General features: G+C 33.8%; 1 protein-coding gene across 1 annotated transcript in view; it reads right to left on the bottom strand.

Moving 5' to 3' along the window:
• Nucleotides 1–9034: 9034 nt before the first annotated feature.
• The window catches only part of LOC105309891 (zinc finger protein 33B-like), a 41763-nt gene continuing 27510 nt past the window's right edge, over nt 9035–23287 (bottom strand). The window contains 2 exon segments of the mRNA XM_023526464.1: nt 9035–9372; nt 9374–11424. Of these exon segments, the coding sequence (XP_023382232.1) occupies nt 9259–9372; nt 9374–11424 (2165 nt within the window). The 3' untranslated portion in view covers nt 9035–9258.

Below are 23287 nucleotides of genomic sequence, written 5' to 3'. Positions count from 1 at the left end.
ATTATTGCATTGTGTTCACCACTCATAATTAGATTTCTTTCCATCACCACATATTTGACACCTTTACCCCAATCTACCCCTTCCCTTTGGTAACCACTAGTCCACTGACCATGTCTGAGTTTCTTTTGCTTTTAAATTTATATGACATATATGAATGATATCATGTGGTTTTCAACTTTTTCTGTCTTATTTTGCTCAGCATGATTATCTCAAGATCCAGCCATGTTGTTACAAATGGCAGTATTATTCCACCATATATATATGCCACATCTTCTTTATTCAATCATCTATTAAAAGACACTTAGGATTCTTCCATGTCCTGACCACTGTGAATGCTTCTACTATGAACATCAGTGTGCATATATCTTGTCACATAGATGTTTTCAAGTTTTTTGGATAAATATCCAGTAGAGAGATTGCTGGATCATATGGTATTTCAATTCATATTTTCTGAGGAACCTACATACCTTTTTCCACAGAGATTGTACCAATTTGCAATCCCACCAGCAGTGTATGAGAATTCCTTTTTCTCCGCATCCCCTCCAACACTTATTACTTGTCCTGTTGATAACAGCTATTCTAACAGGTGTGAGATGGTATTTCATTATGGTTTTGATTTGCATTTCCCTAATAGCTAGTGAACTAAGCATTCTTTCATATGTCTGTTGGCCATTTGTATGTCTTCTTAAGAAAAGTGTCTCCTCAGGTCCTCTGCCCACTTTTTTAATTGGATTGTTTTTTAGTTGTTATTGAGTTGCATGAGTTCTTTATTTTAGATATTAGGCCCTGATTACAGGAATTGTTTGCAAATATATTCTCCCATTCAGTTCTCTCTTAGCTTTGTTGATGGTTTCTTTTGCTTTTTAGTTTGACATGGTCTCATTCATTTATTTTTGTTTTTATTTCCTTTGCCTTTGGGGTTAAATTCATAAAATCCTCTTTAAGTCCACAGTCCATTAGTTTAGTATCCATGTTTTCTTTCATGTAATTTATTGTTTCAGATCTTATATTCATGTCCTCAATCCATTTTGAGTTAATTTTGGTGTGTGGTGATAAACAATAGTCTAGTTTCATTCTTTTGCAGGTGGCTTTTCAGTTTTCCCAGCACCATTTATTGAAGAGGCTTTCCCTTCTCCATTGTATGTTTTTGGCTCCTTGTCAAAAATTATTTGTCCATATAAATGAAGGTTTACTTCTGGACACTCAATTCTGTTCCACAGTGTGTTTTTCTGCCAAAAATATGCTGTTTTCATTATTGTAGCTTTGTAGTATAATTTGAAGTCAGGCAGAGTGATGCCTCCAGCCTTGTTCTTTTATCTCATGATTGCTTTGGCTTTTGGAGGTCTTATGTGCTTCCATACAAATTTGATGATTTTTTTCTCCTATTTTTTAATTCCGATGGGATTTTGATGGAGATTCCATTAAATTTGTATAATGCTTTAGGTAATAAGGTCATTTTAACTATGTAGATTCTTCAAATCCAAGAACATGAAATATCTTTCTATTTCTGTGTCTTGTTCAATTTCTTTATTATAGTCTTATAGTTTTCGTTTTATAGGTCCTTCATATTTTTCCTTAGATTTATTCCTATTTTATTCTTTTTGCTGCAATTGCAAAACAAATTGTTTTCACTTCTTTTTCTGATGCTTCATTATTAGAGTAATAGGAATGCTATGGACTTTTGAACATTGATTTTGTATCTTGAAACTTTACTGTGTTTATTATTTCTAGTAGTGGAGTTAAGGGTTTTCTAAATAAAGAATCCTGTCATCTGCAAATAGTGACAGTTTGAATTCTTCATTTCCTATTTGGATATCTTTTATTTCTTTCCTTCACCTGATTGCACTCACTAGGACTTCCAATATTATATTGAATAATACTGTTGATAGTGGACAGACTTGTTCCTGATCTTAGAGAAAAGGTTTTGCTTTTTATCACTAAATATAATGTTAGCCGAGTGTCATAAAAGGCCTTCATTATGTTGAGGCACTTTGCTTCAATACCTATTTTATTAAGTGATTTAGTCATAAATGGATGTTGTACCTCGTCAAAGGCTTTTTCTGCATTTGATATGATTATTCTTTATGTAATATAACACATTAATCAATTTGCATATGTTAAACCATCCCTGTGCCCTGAGATGAAGTGAGCTTCACCTCAGTGTATAATCTTTTTAACATGTTGTTGTATTTGCTTCGCTAGTATCTTACTTAAAATTTTTGCACCTGTGTTGAGAGATATTGGTCTGTAGTTTTTTTCTATGTTATCTTTACCAGATTTTAGTATCAGGGTAATGCTGGCCTCATAAAATGAGCTGGGAAGTACTGCTTCCACTATGATTTTTTAAAAGAGTTTGAAAAGAATAGGTATTAAATCTTTGAATGTTTGGTAGAATTAACTGGTGAAGCCATTCGGTGTGGGACTTCTGCTTTTTGGGAGGTTTTTGAAGATTGTTTCAATTTCCATACTGCTGACTGGCCTCTTTAAATTTTCCCATTCTTCATAATTCATTCTAAGAAGGATGAATATTTCTAAGAACTTTTCCATTTCTCCTATGTTATTGAAATTGGTGTCATAATTTCTCTTAGTATTCTATGATCCTTTGCATTTTTGCAGTACCTGTCGTAATTTCTCCTTTTTCAACCTGATTTTAATTGTATCCTTGCTCTTTTTTTCTTTAGTGAGTCTAGCCAGGGGGTTGTCAATGTCATTAATCTCAAAGAACCAGCTCTTTGTTGCATTTATTTTTCTATTTTCTTTTGGTTTTCAATTTTATTTAATTCTGTTCTAATTTTGATTATGTCCTTTCTTGCACTAACTTTAAGCTTCATTTGTTCTTTTTCTAGTGTTTTAAGTGGGTAAGTTATTTGGGCTCATTCTTGATTTTTGCGATAGGCCTGTAATGATATAAACTTTCCTTTCATTACCGCTTTTGGTTTGTATTAAACCAAAAGTTTTGATACATTATACTTTCATTCTCACTTGTTTCTATGTATCTCTTGATCTTTTTATTTCTTCTATGACCCAGGTTTTCTTCAGTAGCATGTTGTTTAACTTCCATGTTATTTGTAGTTTTTCCCACTTTCTTTTTACAATTAATCTCCAGCTTCAAAGCATTATAATGAGAGAATATGATTGGTATGATTTCAATCATCTTGTATTTGTTGAGGCTAGTTTTGTATCCCATAATGTGATCTACCCTTCAGAATGTTCCATGTGCACTAGAGAAGAATGTATAAGCAGCTGTTTAGGAGTAAACGGCTCTATAAATGTCAATTCTGTCCAACTGGTCTAACGTATCCTTTAAGGATGTTACTTCTTTATTGGTTCTCTGTTTAGATGATCTATCCATATCTGATAGTGGCATATACAGGTACTCTACTATGATAGTGTTTGGGTCAGTTTCTCCCTTTAGTTCTGTTAGTAATTGTTTTATATATTTTAGGGCTTGCCTAATTGGAAGCATAAATATTAATGTTATGTCTTCTTGATGGATGGTTCCCTTTATCATTATGAAGTGTTTGCAAGTATCCTTTTTTTTTTTTTTTTTTTTTGTCTTGAAGTCTATTTCACCCAATATAAGTACAGCTACACCTGCTTCTCTCTGGATGCCATTTGCTTGGACTATAATTTTCCACCCTTTCACTTTGAGCCTATATCCTTGTAGTTGAAATGTGTCTCATGAAGGCAGCATATACTTGGGTTTTGTTTTATGATCCAATCTGCAACTCTGTCTTTTTATTGGTGACTTCAGTCCATTTACATTTAGTGTGATTACTGAAATATGAGGTTTTCCTATAGCTATTTCATCTTTAGTTTTCTGTTAGCTTGGTGTTTCCATTGTTTACTTGTCCTTGCATTTCTGTTATTTTAATTTGGTGGGGCTTTGTGGATTTTCCCTCTGATCCTTCTTGTTTTATGTTAGGTATCTCAGTTTTGGATCTTTGGCATGTGGTTACCATTAAGAATATGTAAAGGATATTTTATTCTGCATGTGCTTTATCTCCATTCTCCTTTGCAAATTTAGATCTTTAATTCCTCTCCTTTTACCTAATGTATGCTGGATATTCATTACTATCTTGTAATAGCAATTCTTATTGTTTAAGCTTAAAATAACCTGTTCTTGATAAGAGTTGTACTACTCTGATTCTGTTTGCCTGCTAGTCGCCTTACTCAGTTATGTACTGTTTTGCCATTTTCAAGGGGGCTGACTCCATTCATTATTTCCTGTAATGCGGGCCTTGTGGTGGAGAATCCCCTAGCTCTGTATGAATGGAAAGCTCTTTATTTCTCCTTCAGATCTAAAGAAGAGCTTTGCTGGATACATTATTCTTGGCTGGTTAATTCTTTCCACTTAATAGTTTTAATATTTTGTTCCACTCCTTTCTTGCTTGTAAGGTTTGTGCTGAGAGGTCCAAAAGTAGTCTAATCAATTTTCCTTTATAGGTCTTTTTTTCCCTGGATACCTTGAAAACTCTTGGTCATTAATTTTTGACAATTTTAATATAATGTGCCTTGCAGAAGGCCTTTTTAGGTTGAGAAAATTGAATTCAAAGCTCCAGCTCATTCCTTAGATTTAGGAAATTCTCATCAATTTGTCTGAATATGCTCTCTGTTCCCTTCTCCTTCTGGTATACCCATTATTCTTATGTTGCTTTTCCTGATGGTGTCAGATAGTTCTATAGCTCTTGTTTTTTTGTTTTTTCCATTCTCAGGACTCTCTTCTTCTGATTAATTTCTAGACTTCTGTCTTCGATGACACTGACTCTTTCCGCCATCTGGTCAGCTCTGTTTCCCAAGCCTGGCATTTCATTCTTCATCTTTTTTAATGTGTTCTCTAGCTCCAGAAGTACTATTTGGTTCTTTTTCAATGTTTCAATCTCCTTACTAAAATACTCATTTTATTGGTCAATATTGATTCTCATTCTTCAAAATTGTCAATCAGATTTGTCCTGCATCTCATTGAGTTTTTCCAGGAATGTTATCCTGAATTCTCTGTTATTTAAATTGCACGTGTCTATGTCTTAAAGCTTGTTTTCTGGAGAATTTTCTCTTTCATTTTGAGCTGCCTTCTCCCTTGTTACCTTGGTTATTCATGGTGTTTGATGAACTATTTTTCTGCCTGGGCATTAATCAAAGTGTACTCTGCTTCACCCCCTCCACCCTGCCCCCCCCCCAAAAAAAAGATTTATCGTACAGACATCTCTCTTTAGCTTAAGAAGGGTTTTTTCTTTGATTTTCAGTAGGTAGCATCCAAGACTCTTGGATCTCTGAGGCAAATAATGCTTCAATCCACTATGGGTTGTCCTCAGTCTCAGCACATATTTATAACACCAGCCATGGTTTTTGTTTGTTTGTTTGTTTTTCAGTACCAGTTGCACAAATTTCCCTGGGGCTCCACCATGCTAGGTATGGGAGGATCTGGAGTCAGGGGAAGGCATGCTCTGAGTTAGTGGGTGGGGGTTGCTGCTAGGCTCCATGTCTCAGCCTCCTGCTTTACAACAGCAGCTGCTACGACCCAACTGTTGACCCCTGCACTTAGTTCTTGCTTTGATTTCTGCCCTGACCCCTGGGCTCCACTGTGTGGAATTTGCTGACCCCTCAGGCAGAGCTGTTCGGAATAGGCTGCAAACTCTCCCCTCTCCCTCCTCCTGCAGCGAGTTCCAGCTGCATATGGTAGCTTCTTTGCTCCTCCCAATCTACTCCCAGACTCTCATGATTCGACCTTTGGAAGCCCTTGCAAGCAGATGACTCACTCAGACTTGCTTGTGTGAAGGCTGGGTGTTATTTGTTGAGTTTTAGATATTCAGCTTATTGATATTTCAAGGGGAGAGATCTGGGGACATCCCTCACGCCATCATGCTTCTCTCTCTTCCCCTTTCTTTTTCAATCTCATTAATGCATTCTTCCAATTCTCTGAAAATGTATTACATTTCATATTTTTAAAATTCTTACAGTGGCAAAAATTTAAGTTATTCTGACATGCCTTTGAATAACCAAAAAATATAGTTAGCGGGTGAGTTTTAAGTTTGGTAGTTATATAGGAAAATATCCTTAGAGAATCATGCATATTGCCATATGTAGACAGGGTCTGTTTACTTAATACACTTTATTTTTTAGAGTAGTTTTAGGGTTACAAAAAAGTTAAGATGGTACAGAGTTCCTATATACCTTTTCACCTCAACTTCCCCCACCCCGCCGTTTCCATTATCTTGTATTACATGGGACATTTCTTAAAACTGATGAGCCAATATTAATACATTATTACTAAAGTTTGTAATTTAGTGTTTACCTTTGTGTTTTAGTCTATGAGTCCTAACAAATAATGGCATGTATCCACCACTAGAGTATCTTACAGGATAACTCTCAAACTCCTCTGTAATCCACCTATTCATCCCTGCTGCCCTACCCTCCATAAGCCACAGCAACCACTGATCTTTTTACTGTGTCCATGATTTTACCTTTATCAGAATGCATTATCAATGGAATTATACAGTATAAAGGCTTTTCACATTGGCTGCTTACATTTAACAATATGCATCTAAGCTTCTTCCACGTCTTTTGTTGTTTCATAGCTCAATTCTTTTTTTTTTATCAACCATCTAAGCATCATTTCCTGTAACCCTGCTACAACTGCTTACTAGTATCAAGATTTTGTCATTGATTCTTTAAAATTTTCTACATAGACAATCATGTTATCTGTGAACACACTTTTCTCTCTTCCTTCTACATCTGTGCACCTGTTATTTCCTTTACTTGCCTTGCTTGCATTAGCTAGACTTCCAAAGAAGTGGTGAGAGACCTGTCTTGCTACCTATCTTACTTGGAAAGCATTTGTATCTTATCATTAAGCATAATAATGTTACCTGAAGATTTTTTTGTATATGTTCATCACCAAGGAAGTCCCCCTGCATTCCTAGTTTTTTATCATGAATGAGTGCTAAAATTTTGTGAAATGCTTTTCCATATCTATTAACATGATCATATGATATTTCTTCTTTAGCCTGTTGATGTGAAGTGTTACATTAATTATCAAATGTTGAACCAGTCTTGCATGCCTGGAATAAATCTCATTTGGTTATGATGTATAATTCTTTTATACCTTTTGGATTCAATTAGCTAATATTTTGTTGGTGACTTCTACATCTATGTTCATAAGAAATATTAGTCTGTAGCTTTTTGTAATATCTTTGCCTGCATTAGGGTAATGCTGGCCTCGCAGAATGAATTAGGATGTATTCCCTATGCTTTTACTTTCTGGAGCAGACTGTAGCAAATTGGTATCATTTCATCCTTAAACATTTGGTAGAATTCACCAGTGAACCCATCTGGGCCCGATACTTTCTGATTTGGAAGAATAAGTATTGACTCGACTTCTTTATCAGCTACATGTCTATTCCGACTGGTCCTTCTACTACTTTTGACAGATTGTGTCTTTCAAAGGATTGGTCCATTTCCTCTAGGTTATAAAATTTGTAGGCATAAGTGAGTGGTCCATCATATCCCTTTACAATCCTTTTTATGTCCATGGGATTAGTAGTTAAGACACCTCTTTTGTTTCTGATATTAACAACTGTCTTCTCTTTTTATTAGTTAACCTAGTTAGAGGTTTATCAATTTTATTGATTTTGAAAGACCCACCTTTTACTTTTATTGATTTTCTCAATTGGTTTCATTTTCAATTTCACTGATTTCCACTTTAACCCTTACTGGTTCTTGTTGTTGTTTTGCTTACTTTAGATTTAATTTGCTCTTCTTTCTCTGGTTTCCTAAAATGGAAGCTTAGACTATATAATCAAAGATCACTAAACAGTATAATCTTAGATTACTTGTGTAATCTAATTATTCAAGTAAACCATGTAATTAACTATACCAACTTTACACTGTCAATAAAAGCCCCTCTCTACCACTACTCTGCTCTTGCTCCAGGCTCACTCCTCCTCATATAGTCATAGTCTCTAAGGGTCCAGACATCCCTCTGGACACATCAGACCCTGAATTTACAGCCCAACTTACACCCCTGAGTATCATCTCGTTGTCTATGGCTTCTTTCCTGGGCACTGTCATGAAGGGCAGCTGCTTACAGGGAGTTTGGACAAAATTTAGGCTAAGAGCTAGAGTATTCACATATGTACACTCAAGACATCCCATGGCTTGGGATGAACCATGGATGAGAAGAGAAAGGAGGCAATGGGACTAGGGCCTAGAACTCCCCATACAGAGTTTATTATTTTTCATTTATAACTTTTAAGTGATTGATATTAGCTTTGTGGTCTTCATTTCAAACTATTGCTCCAGGCCCTACACACATAGGGGAATAGTCCTGAAATAACTACTACTAAATCAAGATTATTTCCTATTCACAATTACATTGTTCCATTATGCATATGAAACAGTTTATGTAATGTACCACTTATATAGACATAAATCCTGTGATCTTAGGGGATGCTTGACATATGCATTTAATGCTTTTGCCCTGATTATTCAACTTATTTCTGCTTTTAGAAAGCTTCATATTCAAATGGTTGTCAAGATTAGAGTTGCAGAAAAGGTATGACTATTAACACAAGGGAACGACTTGTGGTGAAATCTTGATTCCTCTGTAAACCTGATGAGATACAAATTCCAAATTCCTTTATGATTTCGTAACCTGATTATGCTAATGATTATTCAAATCTATAAGGGATAAAATTTCACAGAACTATACCCAGAGTGTATGTAAAAACTGCTGAAATCTGAATATGATCAGTATCTGACATAGCAGTAGGCTATCATCAATTTCTTATACTTGAATATATACAACTAGGTAATATATAATCATTAGAGGAAGCTTGGTGAAGGGCACATGAGAATTCCATGTATTATTAATGCAGCTTCTTGTGATTCTATTTCTTCATTTTGCAATTTATTTTTGTTTTGTTTTAAAGCTTTACATTGCACAATATACATCTATAAATTATAATTTGTTATGTTTCCTAAAGATTATGGCATCAGAACCAAAACACAACTTTAAATAATACATTACTTCTAAAGAAAATTTTTGAACTTTGCTTTAATATAAAATCTGACACAAGCTATTTTGTATTTTTGCTAAGAAATTTTACAAAATCAAAAATTCTGTACAGTTTTACACCAGTATTAGTTACTTGACATTCAATGGAATATTAGTTCTTAACAAAACTATCTGATATTTGTTGCAGATTATGAGTTTGATCCATATCGTTACTTTGGAATAAAACAAGGCCAGTTTGTGGATGGTTACTGAACATTCAGGATGTCAAAAAAGTTTTCTCCAGAGTGTGAATTCTTTGAAGTCTGGTAGGTGCTGAACTGTGACTCAACATTTCTAATATTCACTTTAATCATAAGATTTTTCTCCAGTGTGTGTTCTCTGATGTACAATGAGGTTTGACTTCTGAGAGAAGGTTCTTCCACATGTGTTACATTCATAAGGCTTCTCCCCTGTGTGTGCTCGCTGATGTTTAGCAAGGTCTGATTTACGGTAAAAAATTTTCCCACATTCATTACATTGACAAGATTTATCTCCTGTGTGAACCCTGTGATGGACTGTGAGGGATGATTTATGACTGAAAGATTTCCCACATTCGTTACATTCATAGGGTTTCTCCCCTGTGTGCTTTCTCTGATGTAAAATAAGTCCTGACTTCACACAGAAAGATTTTCCACATTCATTACATTTATAAGGCTTCTCTTCTGTATGAGTTCTCTGATGTACAATTAGAGCTGATTTATGACAAAAAGCCTTTCCACATTCATTACATTTATGTGGTTTCACCCCTATGTGAATTCTGTGGTGCTGGGTGAGCTGTGACTTCTGGCAGAAGGTTTTACCACATTCATTGCATTCATAGGGTTTTTCTCCTGTATGTGTTCTATGATGTTTAGTTAGGCATGATTTATTATAGAAGATTTTCCCACATTCCTGACATTCATAGGGCTTCTCCCCTGTATGTGCTCTATAATGTTGAGAGAGAGTGGACTTATGGCTGAAGAATTTACCACACTGAGGACATGCAAAAGGTTTCTCCCCTGTGTGAGTTCTCTGATGTACTGTGAGGTCAGACTTTAAGCAGAAGGTTTTCCCACATTTGTAACACTCATAAGGTTTCAACCCTGAATGAATTATCTGATGCCTGGTGAGTACAGATTTGTAGTAGAAAGTTTTGCCACATGCATCACATTCATAGGGTTTATCCCCTATATGAGTTCTTTGATGTTGTGTAAGATGTGACTTCTGACAGAAAGATTTCCCACACTCAGGACATTCAAAGGGTTTCTCGCCTGTATGAGTTCTCCGGTGTACTCTCAGGTGTGAATTCATGCAGAAGGACTTCCCACATTCAAAACATTCATAGGGTTTCAGCCCTGTGTGTGTTCTCTGATGTTTAGTGAGGTCCGACTTCTGGTAAAAAGTTTTCCCACATGCATTACATTGATAAGGTTTCTCCCCTGTATGTGTCCTCTGGTGTAATGTGAGAGCTGACTTGTGACTGAAAGCTTTCCCACACTCATTGCATTCATAGGGTTTCTCTCCTGTGTGTGATCTCTGATGCTTAGTGAGATCAGACTTCTCCCAAAACATTTTTCCACAGTCATTACATTGAAAGCATTTCTTTCCTGTGTGTATCCTCTGATGGCGAGTGAGGTGTGATTTCTCCCAGAAAGTTTTCCCACATTCATTACATTCAAAGTGTTTCTCTCCTTTAAGAGATTTCTGAAGTTGTGAGAGGCATATTTTCCTCCTGAAATTACTCCCATTTTCATTACATTCATAGTGCTTCACGGATGCCCCATAATGCTTCAAAAGATTAGAATTCACAGATAAGGATTTCCCACAAACACAAAATTCATAGTGATTTTCCTTTGATGGTGTTCTTTGATTGAACAAGAAGAATGAGTTGTCACAGGATGTTCTCCCGAATTCATTATAGTCACAATCATTCCCTTCTGTTCTCTCACTCTTTTCAAGGAAGGTTTCTTGATCCATGTTGTATTCGAAATGTTGCTCTAAAGTTTGAATCTTCTCATGTTGAAGAGGGTCCTCATTATGACTATAAGTTTTCCCACTTTCAAAAAATTCATTTTTCTCTCTAGTATGAGTTGTCTCATGTATAGTATTGAGTAGCAATTTTCCACAGGCATTAAATTTATCAGTCTTTTTCCCTAAATAGTTTTTCTTATTGATAATCAATTCTGAAATATAGTTGAAACTCATTCTACATGAGTCACACTGGCAGAGCATTTTTCTGGGAGGAAAAAAATTTGTCTCCAAGTTAAATGGTATTCCTATTACATTACCTTGTTCTTTACTCCGCATTTTATTATTCATGAATACAACCTCCCACACATGTGGAGACCGGTATTCTTGGCTCCTCTCCTTCACATAATCAGTTTTCCAGACTTCTAGAAATAAGAAAAATTAATGTTACCATATAAACACATTTCTTATGGAATGAACCCTATATAAAAATGCCCTATGGTGTAGTTGACTTTGATGTCTTTTCCAGCCTCCAGGGAGTAAAATAACTGCAAGAACATATTTCTTCTATTTCTTGAGTTTCAGGTGAAGAAGAAAAAAAACAAGAAACAAAAAGTATAGTGGAAAAAGGGAGAGGAAACTGGCTATTAGAACATACATATTTGCTTTCCAATGTCTGAAGAATAAAAGCAATGGCTTAAATCTGAATCTCCCCATGTATTTTCTAAAAAAAATCCTAAGAATCAATATAAGGAGAGCAATAAAATTACCTATAGTAATCCATGACTTTAGCATAATTAGGAGATACAGAATACTACTAACCACAAATCACCATTATGTAAGGAAATACTCAAATGTAGAAGACACTGATATAGAGCCCACATCTATGAGAAAAGCTGTAGACTGTGGCAACTACACGTAAAACAAGAGACAGAGATGGTTAACTACAAATAAAATTGCTCCCAGAATGAGAAAGTTCCACTGTGAGTGGGAAAATACTGATATGATATTTCAGTTCTGATGAATGAGTTCATCTATCAGGAAAACCAAATAAAAGGGGGGGGGCGGCGGGGAGATTACTTGTAGTAGACAGACATTAAGGAGGCAAAGGAGGATCAAAGTGATGAATAAAACTGTATAAACAAACAAAATGATCTTAGAAAATAGGATTTAAATTATAAGGACTCTGCTATGGACTAAATTGTGTCCCCTACAAATTCATATGTTGAAGCTCTAATCTCCAATGTGATGGTATCTGAAGACAGGGCGTTTTTTTAAGGAGGTAATTAAGGTTATATGAGGTCTTAAGTGTGGAATACTAATCTACTGAAAATAGTGTCCTTATTAGAAGAGGAGGAGACACCAGAGCTTGCTTGCTCTCCATAAAAGTACAGATAAAAGGCTATATGAGGACACAGAGAGAAGGTGCTATCTGCAGGCTGAGGAAAAAAACCTCACCAGAAACCAACCCTGCTAACACCTTCATTTTGGACTTGCAGTCTCCAGAACTGTGAGACAATAAAAATCTGTTGTTTAAGCCACCCAGTCTGAAGTATTTTGTTATAGCAGCCTAAGCAGAGCAACAGAGAACCCAAAGATAAATTTTAATAAATAGCATTAAGAGGGGCATGAAAGCAGAAAAGAAATAGAAGACTAAAGAAAGAAAATTTGGTCACAAAGAAAGTTCTGAATAAAGAAAGTAGTCTGCAAATTAAAACAAAAATTCAAAAATAAAACTGTATATATGTATATCATTGTAGTCTCTAAACAGAAAAAAAGAAAATAATGGAATAAATCTAATATTCAGACCATAATCTAAGAAAATTGTCCAGAAATAAAAGACCTGATCAAAATATTCAAAAGGACCACCATGAACCTGGGTAACCTGACTAGGAATAGTTGTCTCTAAGATATACCTTAATATATTGACTAGATCTGAAAAATGAAGAAAAAGCCCTCTGGGCAAAAATGCTAAATCTCAACAAACACATAGGTTTGGCAATCTACTATGTAAAACAAAGCAAGACTCAGTGGAGTACCATTTTAAAGAGAAGAAAATGGGAGTCAAAGGTTTATATTCAGCCACATTACCTTTACACTGCTGAAGCAACAGAAAAAGGCAATCCAATTTAGATATTCAACAACTTAGGTAATACTGTAATCATGAAACCTAACAGAGGACAAACTTCAAGCAATCAAGATTTGATAGGAAACACTGGCAAAAAAAAAAAAAAAAGAAAAGAACTAAGAAGTAGATACACTTAATTGCAGATGTAGGTCTATGACCAAAAAAAAAAAAAAAGATGAATATAAGAATAGAAAGTAATATATAAATGTTACATGTTCTAGTGAAACAGAAACACTACAACTAAAAAAGCTTTAGAAACAGAAGAAAAAGAAGCTCAGAGACAGCCACATAAATAACAGACTCTAAAGGATGTCACTAAAAGTTTAAAAATCAAATAGAGGCTTAAGTAAGAAAAGGGCAACTAGGCCAGTATACAAGATATTAATATAAAAGTAACTACTAGAAGAAAAACGTCGAAATTTCCTAATTGCCTCACTACAAAAAAGAACAAATAGAAACATTCAGTAAATGTGATATGCTTCCTACATAACACTAAGACAGAACTAAAACTAAATATGAGGATGATCAATAAATGTAAATAGGCTTAACTCACCAATTAAAACAAAAATGATTTTCAATCATAGATAAAACACAAATCTATGCTGCAAAGGGTAAACATATTAAAACAGATTCAAAGAGGCTAACAGCAAAGAGATGGACAATATTATTCAAGACAAAGGGAAACAATAAGAAAGCAGAGGAGCATTTGATATCAGGAAGGAAAAAGGAACAATTTACAATGCTAAAATCCACAACTTTGAATAGAAAAATAATAGTTATGAGTGTCTAGACATGAAACCACCTTCATGAAGCAGAACTCAAGAGAAGCAAGAAAAAACAAACATTAATGGCATTTTTTTTTTTTAAAGAAATAGAACAAAAAATCATCAGATTTGTATGGAAGCACAAACAGCCAAAGCAATTCTAAGAAAAAAGAAAAGGCCAAAGATATCATTCTGCCTAACTTGAAATTATACTGCAAATCAATAATAAACAAAACAGCATGGTACTGGCAGAAAAAGACACGCAGACCAATGGAACAGAACTGAGAGCCCAGAAATAAACCCATGTATATATGGGAAAATAATTTTCAACAAAAGAGTCAGAAACATACAATGGAGAAAAGAAAGCCTCTTTAATAAATGGTGCTGGGAATACTGGAAAGTCACATGATGCAAAAGAATGAAACTAGAGGGCTATCTATCATCATACACTGAAATTAACTCAAAATGGATTAAGGACCCCGATGTAAAATGTGAAACAATAAATTGCATAGAAGAAAACACAGGCACTAAAATTCATGAATCTTGGATTTAGAGGGGATTTTATAAATTTGACCTTAAAGGCAAGGAAAATAAAAGCAAAAATAAATGAATGGGTCTATATCAAACTAAAAAAATCTTCTGCCTAGTAAAAGAAACCATCAACAGGATAAAGAGGCAACCATCTGAATGGAGGAAGATATTTGCAAACAATGTCTCCAATATGAGGCTAACAGAATTCGTACAACAACAAACAATCCAAATAAAAAATGAGCAGAGGACCTGATCACACTTCTCCCAAGACATACAAACAACCAACAGACATGTGAAAGGATGCTCAACTTACCTAACTATTAGAGAAATGCATATCAAAACCACAATGAGATACGTTCTCACACCTGCTTAGAATGGCTATCATCAATAGGACAAGTAATAACAAGTGTTGGAGAGGATGAGAGGAAAAAAGAATCCTCACATACTACTGGTAGGAATGTCAACTGGTACAGCTACTATGAAAAACAGTATGAAGGTTCCTCAAAAAATTAACAATAGCATCACCATATGACCCACTAATCCCTCTTCCTGGTACCTACCTAAGAAATTTGAAAACATTTATTCATAAAGATATATATTCACCTCAATGTTCATTGCAGCACTATTCGTAGTGTTTAAGACATGGAAACAACTGAAGTGCCCTTCAAGAGATGATTGGATAAAGAAGATGTGGTACATAAACATAATGGAATATTAATCATAAGAAAAGATGAAATACTGCCATTTGCAACAACATGGATGGATCAAGAGATTATCATGCTAAGTGAAATAAGTTAGAAAAGTCGAGAACCATATGATTTCACTTATATGTGGAATATAAAACTGAAACCAACCAACAAACAAGAAAGACAAAAACTCATAGACATAAAACAGTGTAGTGCTCACCAGAGGGAAAGTGGGGAGTGGGGAAGTAAATAAGGGTAAGGGGGTCAAATATATGGTGACGAAAGATTTGACTTTGGATGAACACACAATGTAAAATACAGATGAGCTATTATTAAATTGTACACTTGAAACATATAATTTTATTAACCAATTTCACCTCAAATAAAAAAGAATAAAAAGAAAATCATAAGGAGAAGAAAATACATTTACAGTATTTATTGAAAAAAACCTGTGTATAAGTGGACCCTAGTGGTCCAAACCACGCTGTTCAAAGGTTAACTATAATAATGTAAAAGTAGAGAGAAAGCACAAAGAAGGAAATAATAAAAGGCAAAAGCAAGTAATAAATTTAAAATAATAAAAATAAAATCTTTTTATTCATTTTTCTTCATTTTTAAGATCTAGTGGTTTCATTAAAGTATGTCTTAGAGAGGGCTGTTTTAAGTCAGTTTTCCCAGGTTCCTGTTGGTTCCTTCAAATATATGGATCAGGTTCCTGTTGGTTCCTTCAAATATATGGATTTTATCTCCAAACGGTTTTCTTAAAGGTGAGAAGTTAATAAAACAGAAACAGAAAAACAGAAGAAACTGTTAAGTAAAAATGTTAGTTCTTTGAAAAATATCATAAAGGAGGCAAATCACTGGCTAACCTAATTAATAAAAACAAGGGAAAGAAATCTCAACTATAAAAATAATAAACAGGAAGGAAGGAACAGTCATTGAAACAAAACATGAAAAAAACTAAGAAAAAGATTTTTTGTACAGCTTGATACAAATACATTCAAAAGTGAAATAAATAATTTCCTACAAATATATAACATCAAAGTTTACCCTGGTAGAGACAGAAAATGTAAACAGAATAATTTCCACATAAGAAACAGAAAATATCGAGATTGCCTGAACTGAAAAATAAGCACCTCTATTCCTTTCATCTAGATTCATAAATTGTTAAAATTTTGCTACTCTTGCTTTCTCATTCTCTATATAAAGCCTTCTCAACCATTAACTACTTGAGTTAAATGTAAACATCATGACCCAATACTCCAAATATGTCAGCATGTATCTCCTAAGAATAAAGTCATGAGCACATTAAGAAAACTGTGCCAATACTATATCATCCATACACGGTCCATTCAAAGAATATCTTTGAAAATGTTTTTCAGCTGCATAGATCCCCTCCCTTTACTGCAAAAAACTCCAAATTTACAAGTATAACTATCATAAAATTGAGTTTAATAAAAACTCTAAAGTTTCCACGTTCTGAATTTTATTAAACTACTGTTAAGTATATTTCTGTTACTTTCTTTTTCCACTGTGCCCAAAATTCGCCCACATTGTTGCACATGGATATATACACATATGTATATGTATATATATAAAAGGCCACTGTAAGAATATACTGTAATTTCTAATTGATTCCTCTATTTGATGGAAAATCTGGTTGATTCAGTTTTTCTGTTATGAATAACACCGAGACAGGTGAATTTTTCTATATATCCCTGGTGAATATCTGAAGAAGTGTTTCTAAAGCAGTGCTATTCAAAATTGGGGTATGCGAGTCTACATCATGTAACAAATACGTGATGGATATAAAAACTGAGAGGAACCATTTAGAAATTTCCATAACTCTCTCAAAATAGCTTCAGTGAGGCATAAGTTTTGAACCAACTAAATATGTTTAAACTATGTAATTTGATGTTTTGACATAACATATATGAATGGATTTATTTCTGGGTTCTGTATTCCGATCTACTCACTCTGTCTTGTTTACTGTAACTTTATAGTAAGTCTTGAAATCTGGCAGCGTTACCCCTACAACTTAGCTTCTATTTTTCAAAATTGTTTCAGTTATTCTAGATCGTTTATATTTCATATAAAGTTTAGAATCAACTAGTCAATTACTCTATAAAAGCCTCCCAGCAACTAGGTTGAGATTGTTCTAAATCTATAAATCTTTTTAAAGAGAAAAACATGTTAATATATCGAGCATTCTGATACATGAACAGGGTATCTCTCTCCATTTATTATTTAGGTCTTCAATTTTTCTCTACAGTGGTTTATAGTTTTTAGTGAGGTCTGTCACATCTTTTGTTAAACATATCTGCAGAAAATATTTTTTGATGCTATTGCATATATTTTCAAATTTTTTAATTTCCAATTGATCACTTGTATATAGAAATAAAGTTGATTTTTGTATGTTGATTTCTATCCAATGTACACTCAATAGTCTAGACATTTTTTTGTACATGCCATAATGGATTTTCTACATAATCATGTTTTTAATAAATAAAGTTCTACTTCTTTTCCACCCTGGTCTCCTTTTCTTTCTTTTTAGCCCTTGACTGCACTAGTTAGATTATATTACTGAGTATGTGTGGACATCCTTGTCTTGTTCCTGATGTTGGAAAGAAACTATTGTTTTGTTTTGTTTTGTTACAATTAAGAATATTAGTCAGTTTTTTATAGATGTCTTTTATCAGATTAAAGAAAGTCCCTTCAACTCTTCATTTAAGAGTTTTAATCAGGAATGGATGATGGATTTTGTCAAATACCTTTTCTGTATCTACTAAGATATAGGTTTTTGTTTTGTTTTTGGAAATACCGTGCAGGGATGACTACATAAGTGATAGGGCCAGTGCAAAATGAAAATGTGGGCCACTTAAAAATCATAAACAAAAGCATAAAGATAAAATTATCCTTTTTCCTTAAAAATTTTATTATGAAATTTAATAGATGTAATACTAATAAATGAGTAACCATATAAATTTACAAATTGCAAACCATTTTTGGTATAATAATTGTATATAATACAATAATTAATAATACTTTATTAATACCATGTCTTGGTTAATCATATAATTTAATTTTTCATAAGATTTTTCTGGCACTCCTTTCTGTAAATTCATTTAGTCAATCATCAAACTTTATACTTTTAGAGACTTCATTTTCAATAGATATAATTGAAAGTAACGTGAGTTATTCTTGGCAAATGCAAGATAAATAATTTTTTATTTTGAGAAGGTTCTTTCAGCTGTTGCAACTGTTTCTGAAGCTCTTAAGAGTTTTTTTAAATTTAAAATTTAGTATACCTAGTGATAAAGATTCTTGAGGAACATTTTTCTAAAACTAACTTCATAAATAGTTTTGTGAAAATCTGAATTCAATTTTAAATGTAAATTTGTTATACAATAGCATTTCAATGTTTCCTCTGACATTTCCTATAACCTGTACAAGAAACCAAAAATGGCTTAATGATTTGTATATAACTCAAAACACCTTATTATGCAGTCTATTCCTATACAGTAAATCTTCACTGAACATCATCCATAGGTTCTGCGACTTTAAATGAAACAATGGGTAACAAGACCAATTTTACCACTGGCTAATTTATATAAACATGAGTTAAGTTTCTATGGCATCTCATCACTATTGTAACAAAGCGATGCTGAACAAAATGACGTTATTTGAGGACCTGATATATCTTCAAAGACAAAGAAAAATTAATTTCTAAATTGACTTCCTTGTTAATAACTGGTTCATCCAAAATTATGTATGAAAATAATGTTCTTTCCCATCAAATTTAATTTCCATTTCTAAGCCTGTTGATTCTGCTTTGTAATGTTCCAGCAGTTTTCAAGACCAGAAAGTGTATACTGTGAAGAATTCTAGTTAACTACCTAGTATGTTTTAACACTATGTCCATGAGTATGTTTATATTTTGTAATACTTTACTGACTATAATTATTGAGTGCCGGAGGTAACTGTACCAGTATTCAACCCAGAAAGTTAATATTTTGTGCAGATGCCAAAGGGACACGTTCAAGGGAGAAACAGGAAAGTCAGCCTCCACTTGGGTTCTCTCTTTGGGTTGCAACCACTGCACTACTACCTTTGGTTTTGCTTCTCTGCCACCAATGTGGAACTGGGTCTTGGTCACCCACTCAGGACTATAGAATACCAGACTGTTCCAAGAAGCCAAACCAACTGCTGAGGAAGCACACTGCCATTCAATGTACACAGTCTGCTCATATACATGTTTACATACAAATCACAAGTTCAAAGACAAATGGTTAGGAATTTAAAGATGGCAACAGCAGAGCATTAAACCAAGTACAGGTCTCCTTCTGAGAGCACAGTACTGGTGATAACACAGTGACTCTGATACAGAAAATTAAACTGATTGCTTTTCAAACGTTGAAAAAGTCTTCCTGGGATTAACTCCACTTGGTCATGATGTATTAGCCTTTTTGCATATTTTGGTTTTTAATTACTAAAATTTTGTTTATAGAGTTTTTGCATTTCTTTCTTTTCTTACAACATCTTTATCTAGTTTTGGTCTTAAGGTGAAGCTAGCCTCAGAAAATAAAACAGGAATTATTCCCACCTCTTGAATTTTCTGAAAGATTTTGACAGAATTGGTATTTCATGTTTAACAGAATTCACTAATAAAGCCATCTTGACCTGGGGCCTTCTTTGTGAAAAGGTTATATATTTCCTCTGGAGTGAGCTTTGGTAGTTGTTTCTTTGAAGGTCACTGTCCATTTCACATAAATTGTTGAATTTATAATATTATAGGCACAATATATTTCCTTGTTTTACTTGTAACATCCATAGAATCTTAGTGATATCACCAATCCTATTCTTGATATCAATAATTTGTTTCATCTAGTTTATCGATTTTATCTTCTCAAAGAGACAGATTTTGGTTTTGCTAATTTTCTTAACTGTTTTTCTGTTTTCTATTATACTGTTTTCCAGTTTGTTCTTTATTACTTCATTTCTTCTGCTTACCATTGGCTTAGTTTGCTCTTTTATTCTATATTGTTAAGGTAGAGGCAGTTGGAGCCATTGATTTGAAACTTTCCTTCTTATCCAACACACATTTCATACATGTATGTTGATAAAACACTTCATATGATTTGAATCCTTTTAAACTTATTGAGGCTTGTATGTCCAAGAATGTGATCTACCATGGTAAATGTTCCTGGTTTATGTGTGGGGGAGGACACTGATCTGTGTCCTTGGGGTAGGGGGCAGGGGTATTTTTTACAAATGTCAATTAGGTCAAGTTAGTTATTTAGTGTTGTTCAAGTCCATTATATCTTTGCTTATTTTCATTTTCTATTAATTATTGGGAGAGGGATGTTGAAATATCTGACTGTAATTGTGGGTCTATTTTTCCTTCAAATTCTATCAGTTTTTCCTTCAAATACTTTTTGGAAAACTGATATTAGCAATATAAAAGTCTAGGATTGTTAAGTCCTCTTCAAAAAGTTATCTTTATCAATATGAAAAGATCTTTCACTAGCAACATTCCTGGCTCTGAAATCTATTTCATCTGATATTGACACAGCATTGCAGCCTTTTCAATAATTTTACCACAATGTATCTTTTTCCATTCTTTTTGTATCCAACATATTTCAGTCTCTGAATCTAACATGTTCTCTTATAGGCAGCATATAACTGGACTTTACCTTTTTTTTTAATCTCACCTGGCAATATCTGTCTTTTAAATGGGGTTTTAGATCATTTACATTTTCTATAATTACCAATATGATATTACACCTTTAATTAATATATGTTTAAGCGATACTACATGACTTTACACATAGTATAAGAATTTTACATTATTATACTTTCACTTCTCTCCTCCTGGCCCCTAGGCTGTAATTGTCATACATTTTACTTAGATGTTACAAACGTCACAGTACATTTGTTATTATTATTGTGTAAAGTAAGTATCTTTTGTAGAGACTTAAATATAAAGAAATAAAGAAATGTCTTATATACATATCCATATAGTCATCATCTCCTGTTCTTCATTCTTTTGGGTAAATATAGATTGCCATCAGATATCAAAACATTTCTTAAACTGCACATGCGCTGTTTACGAATTCTTTCATCTTTTAAATAACTGAAAACTTCCTGATTTTTTCACTGTTTCTGACAGCTATTTTTGCTGAGTATCTTTTTCTATGGTGATAGTTTTTTTGTTTTCCAAACTCTAAAGTTAATGCTCCACTACATTCTCTCTTGCCACATTTAAGGAGAAATGCTGTCACCCTTATATTTTGTCACTGGCTATTTTAAAGATTTCCATTTTAACAGTGGTTTAGAGCATTTTGATATATATGTGTTGGAGTAGTTTTCTTCATGTTTCATATGCTTGGGGCTTATAAAACATCTTGGGTAGGTGAGTTCTCACCACACCTGGAAAATTTTAACCATTAATTCTCTAAATATTGTTTTCTGTTCTCTGTTCTCTTTTGTTCAGGGACTCCAAATATATATGTTGGGTTACATAAAGTTATCCTATAGCTCAGGGGTCCCAAACCCCCAGGCCATGGACCGGTACCAGTCCATGGCCTGTTAGGAACTGGGCCACACAGCTGGAGTTAAGTGGCAGGCAAGCGAAGCTTCATCTGTATTTGTAGCCTCTCCCCAGTGCTAATATTACCACCTCAGCTCCACCTCAGATCTGCCATTAGATTCTCATAGAAGAACCAGTCTCTGGTGCCAAAAAAGTTGGAGACCACTGCTATAGCTCACAGGTGCTCTTTTCGTTTTTTCCAAAATCTTTTATATCTCTGCTTCATTTTGTATGGCTTCCTTTAATATGTGTTTAAGTCCACTACTTTTTTCTTCTGCATTATCTAATCTGCCACTGATTCCTATCCTAAATTATTTTTCATCTCAAACATTGTAATTGTCATTTGTAGAAATTCGATTTCAAATTTTTTATACTGAATTTTCATTTGGGCTGTTGTTTTATCTTTCATGTTTCTATTTAAGTTTTAAAACACATGGAATCCCATTATAATAATTTTTAATGAATTTGTTGGCTAATTTAACATCTATGTCAATTCTGAGTCTATTTTGATTTATTCATTAATCTTCTCAACAAGGCCAGATTTTCCCACTTGTCTGTATATTTTATACTTTTTCAACAGATGGAAGCATGTGTGAATTTTACCTTATTGGAAGCTCAGTACTTCTGAATTCCTGTATTTTTGTGCTTTGTTCTACAATGCATTAAGTCACTTGGAAACAGTCTGATACTTTTAGGTCTTGTTTTTATGATTTGGTAGGCAAATGTGGAGCAGGTTTCAGTTTAAGGTGTATTATTTCTCACTACTGAGGCAAGACTTTTCTGAGTATACTATCCAATTCTCTGTGAATTATGAGTTTTCCACTCTGGCTGGTGGGAACAGGTCTTTTCCTGGCCCTGTGTGAGTGGTATATACTGTTCTAATTATTTTCAAAAGTTCTTTAATTTCCTCATATATATGAGCTGATCAATACTCTGCTGAATACTCAAGGAGGACCCGTGCAGATCTCCAGATTTTCTCTCTGAGCAGTTATCTCCTATCTAGTCCTCTCGTCCTGTGAACTCAAAGTAGCCTTAATCTCCCTGGACTGTCAATTTATCCTCAATTTAGTTGAAAATGCAGGGTTCTCAGGGATCACTGACTTGGTAGGACTATCATAGGGCTCAAGTCCTTTGTTTTCTGGCTCTAAGAAATTTCAGTCCTATATTGGCTGATGACTAAATCTTGAAATTCATTGTTTCATATATTTTGTCTAATATTTTGGTTGTTTCAGACAGGAAGGTAAATCCAGTCCCTATTATTCCTTCTTGGCCGAGTGTAAAAGGCTACTTTTTAATATAAACTAAAGTGTAATTTTATGTTTAAATCTGCTAATAAAAAAGTGAGGCTTATATTTTTTGTCTTTGCTCTATATTCTTTGATTATATTTTATAAAATATTTGTCAGTGCTTTTAAAATATTTAAAATGACATGTTAAAGACCTTTAAAACAAAAACAATATGTTCTTCATCACAGGTTGAACATAAAAGTGTATCTCAAAGATATAAGGTATAAAACTAGATCAAAAGAAATGTATATGTTCACTATGTAATAATAGATTGTTTTCTAAAGTTGTTTAGCCATGGCATTGT

The sequence above is a fragment of the Pteropus vampyrus genome, unplaced genomic scaffold (genome assembly GCF_000151845.1).
Source record: "Pteropus vampyrus isolate Shadow unplaced genomic scaffold, Pvam_2.0 Scaffold927, whole genome shotgun sequence".
Taxonomy (NCBI): Eukaryota; Metazoa; Chordata; class Mammalia; order Chiroptera; family Pteropodidae; genus Pteropus; species Pteropus vampyrus.
This window is presented reverse-complemented; position numbering and strand designations above follow the sequence as displayed.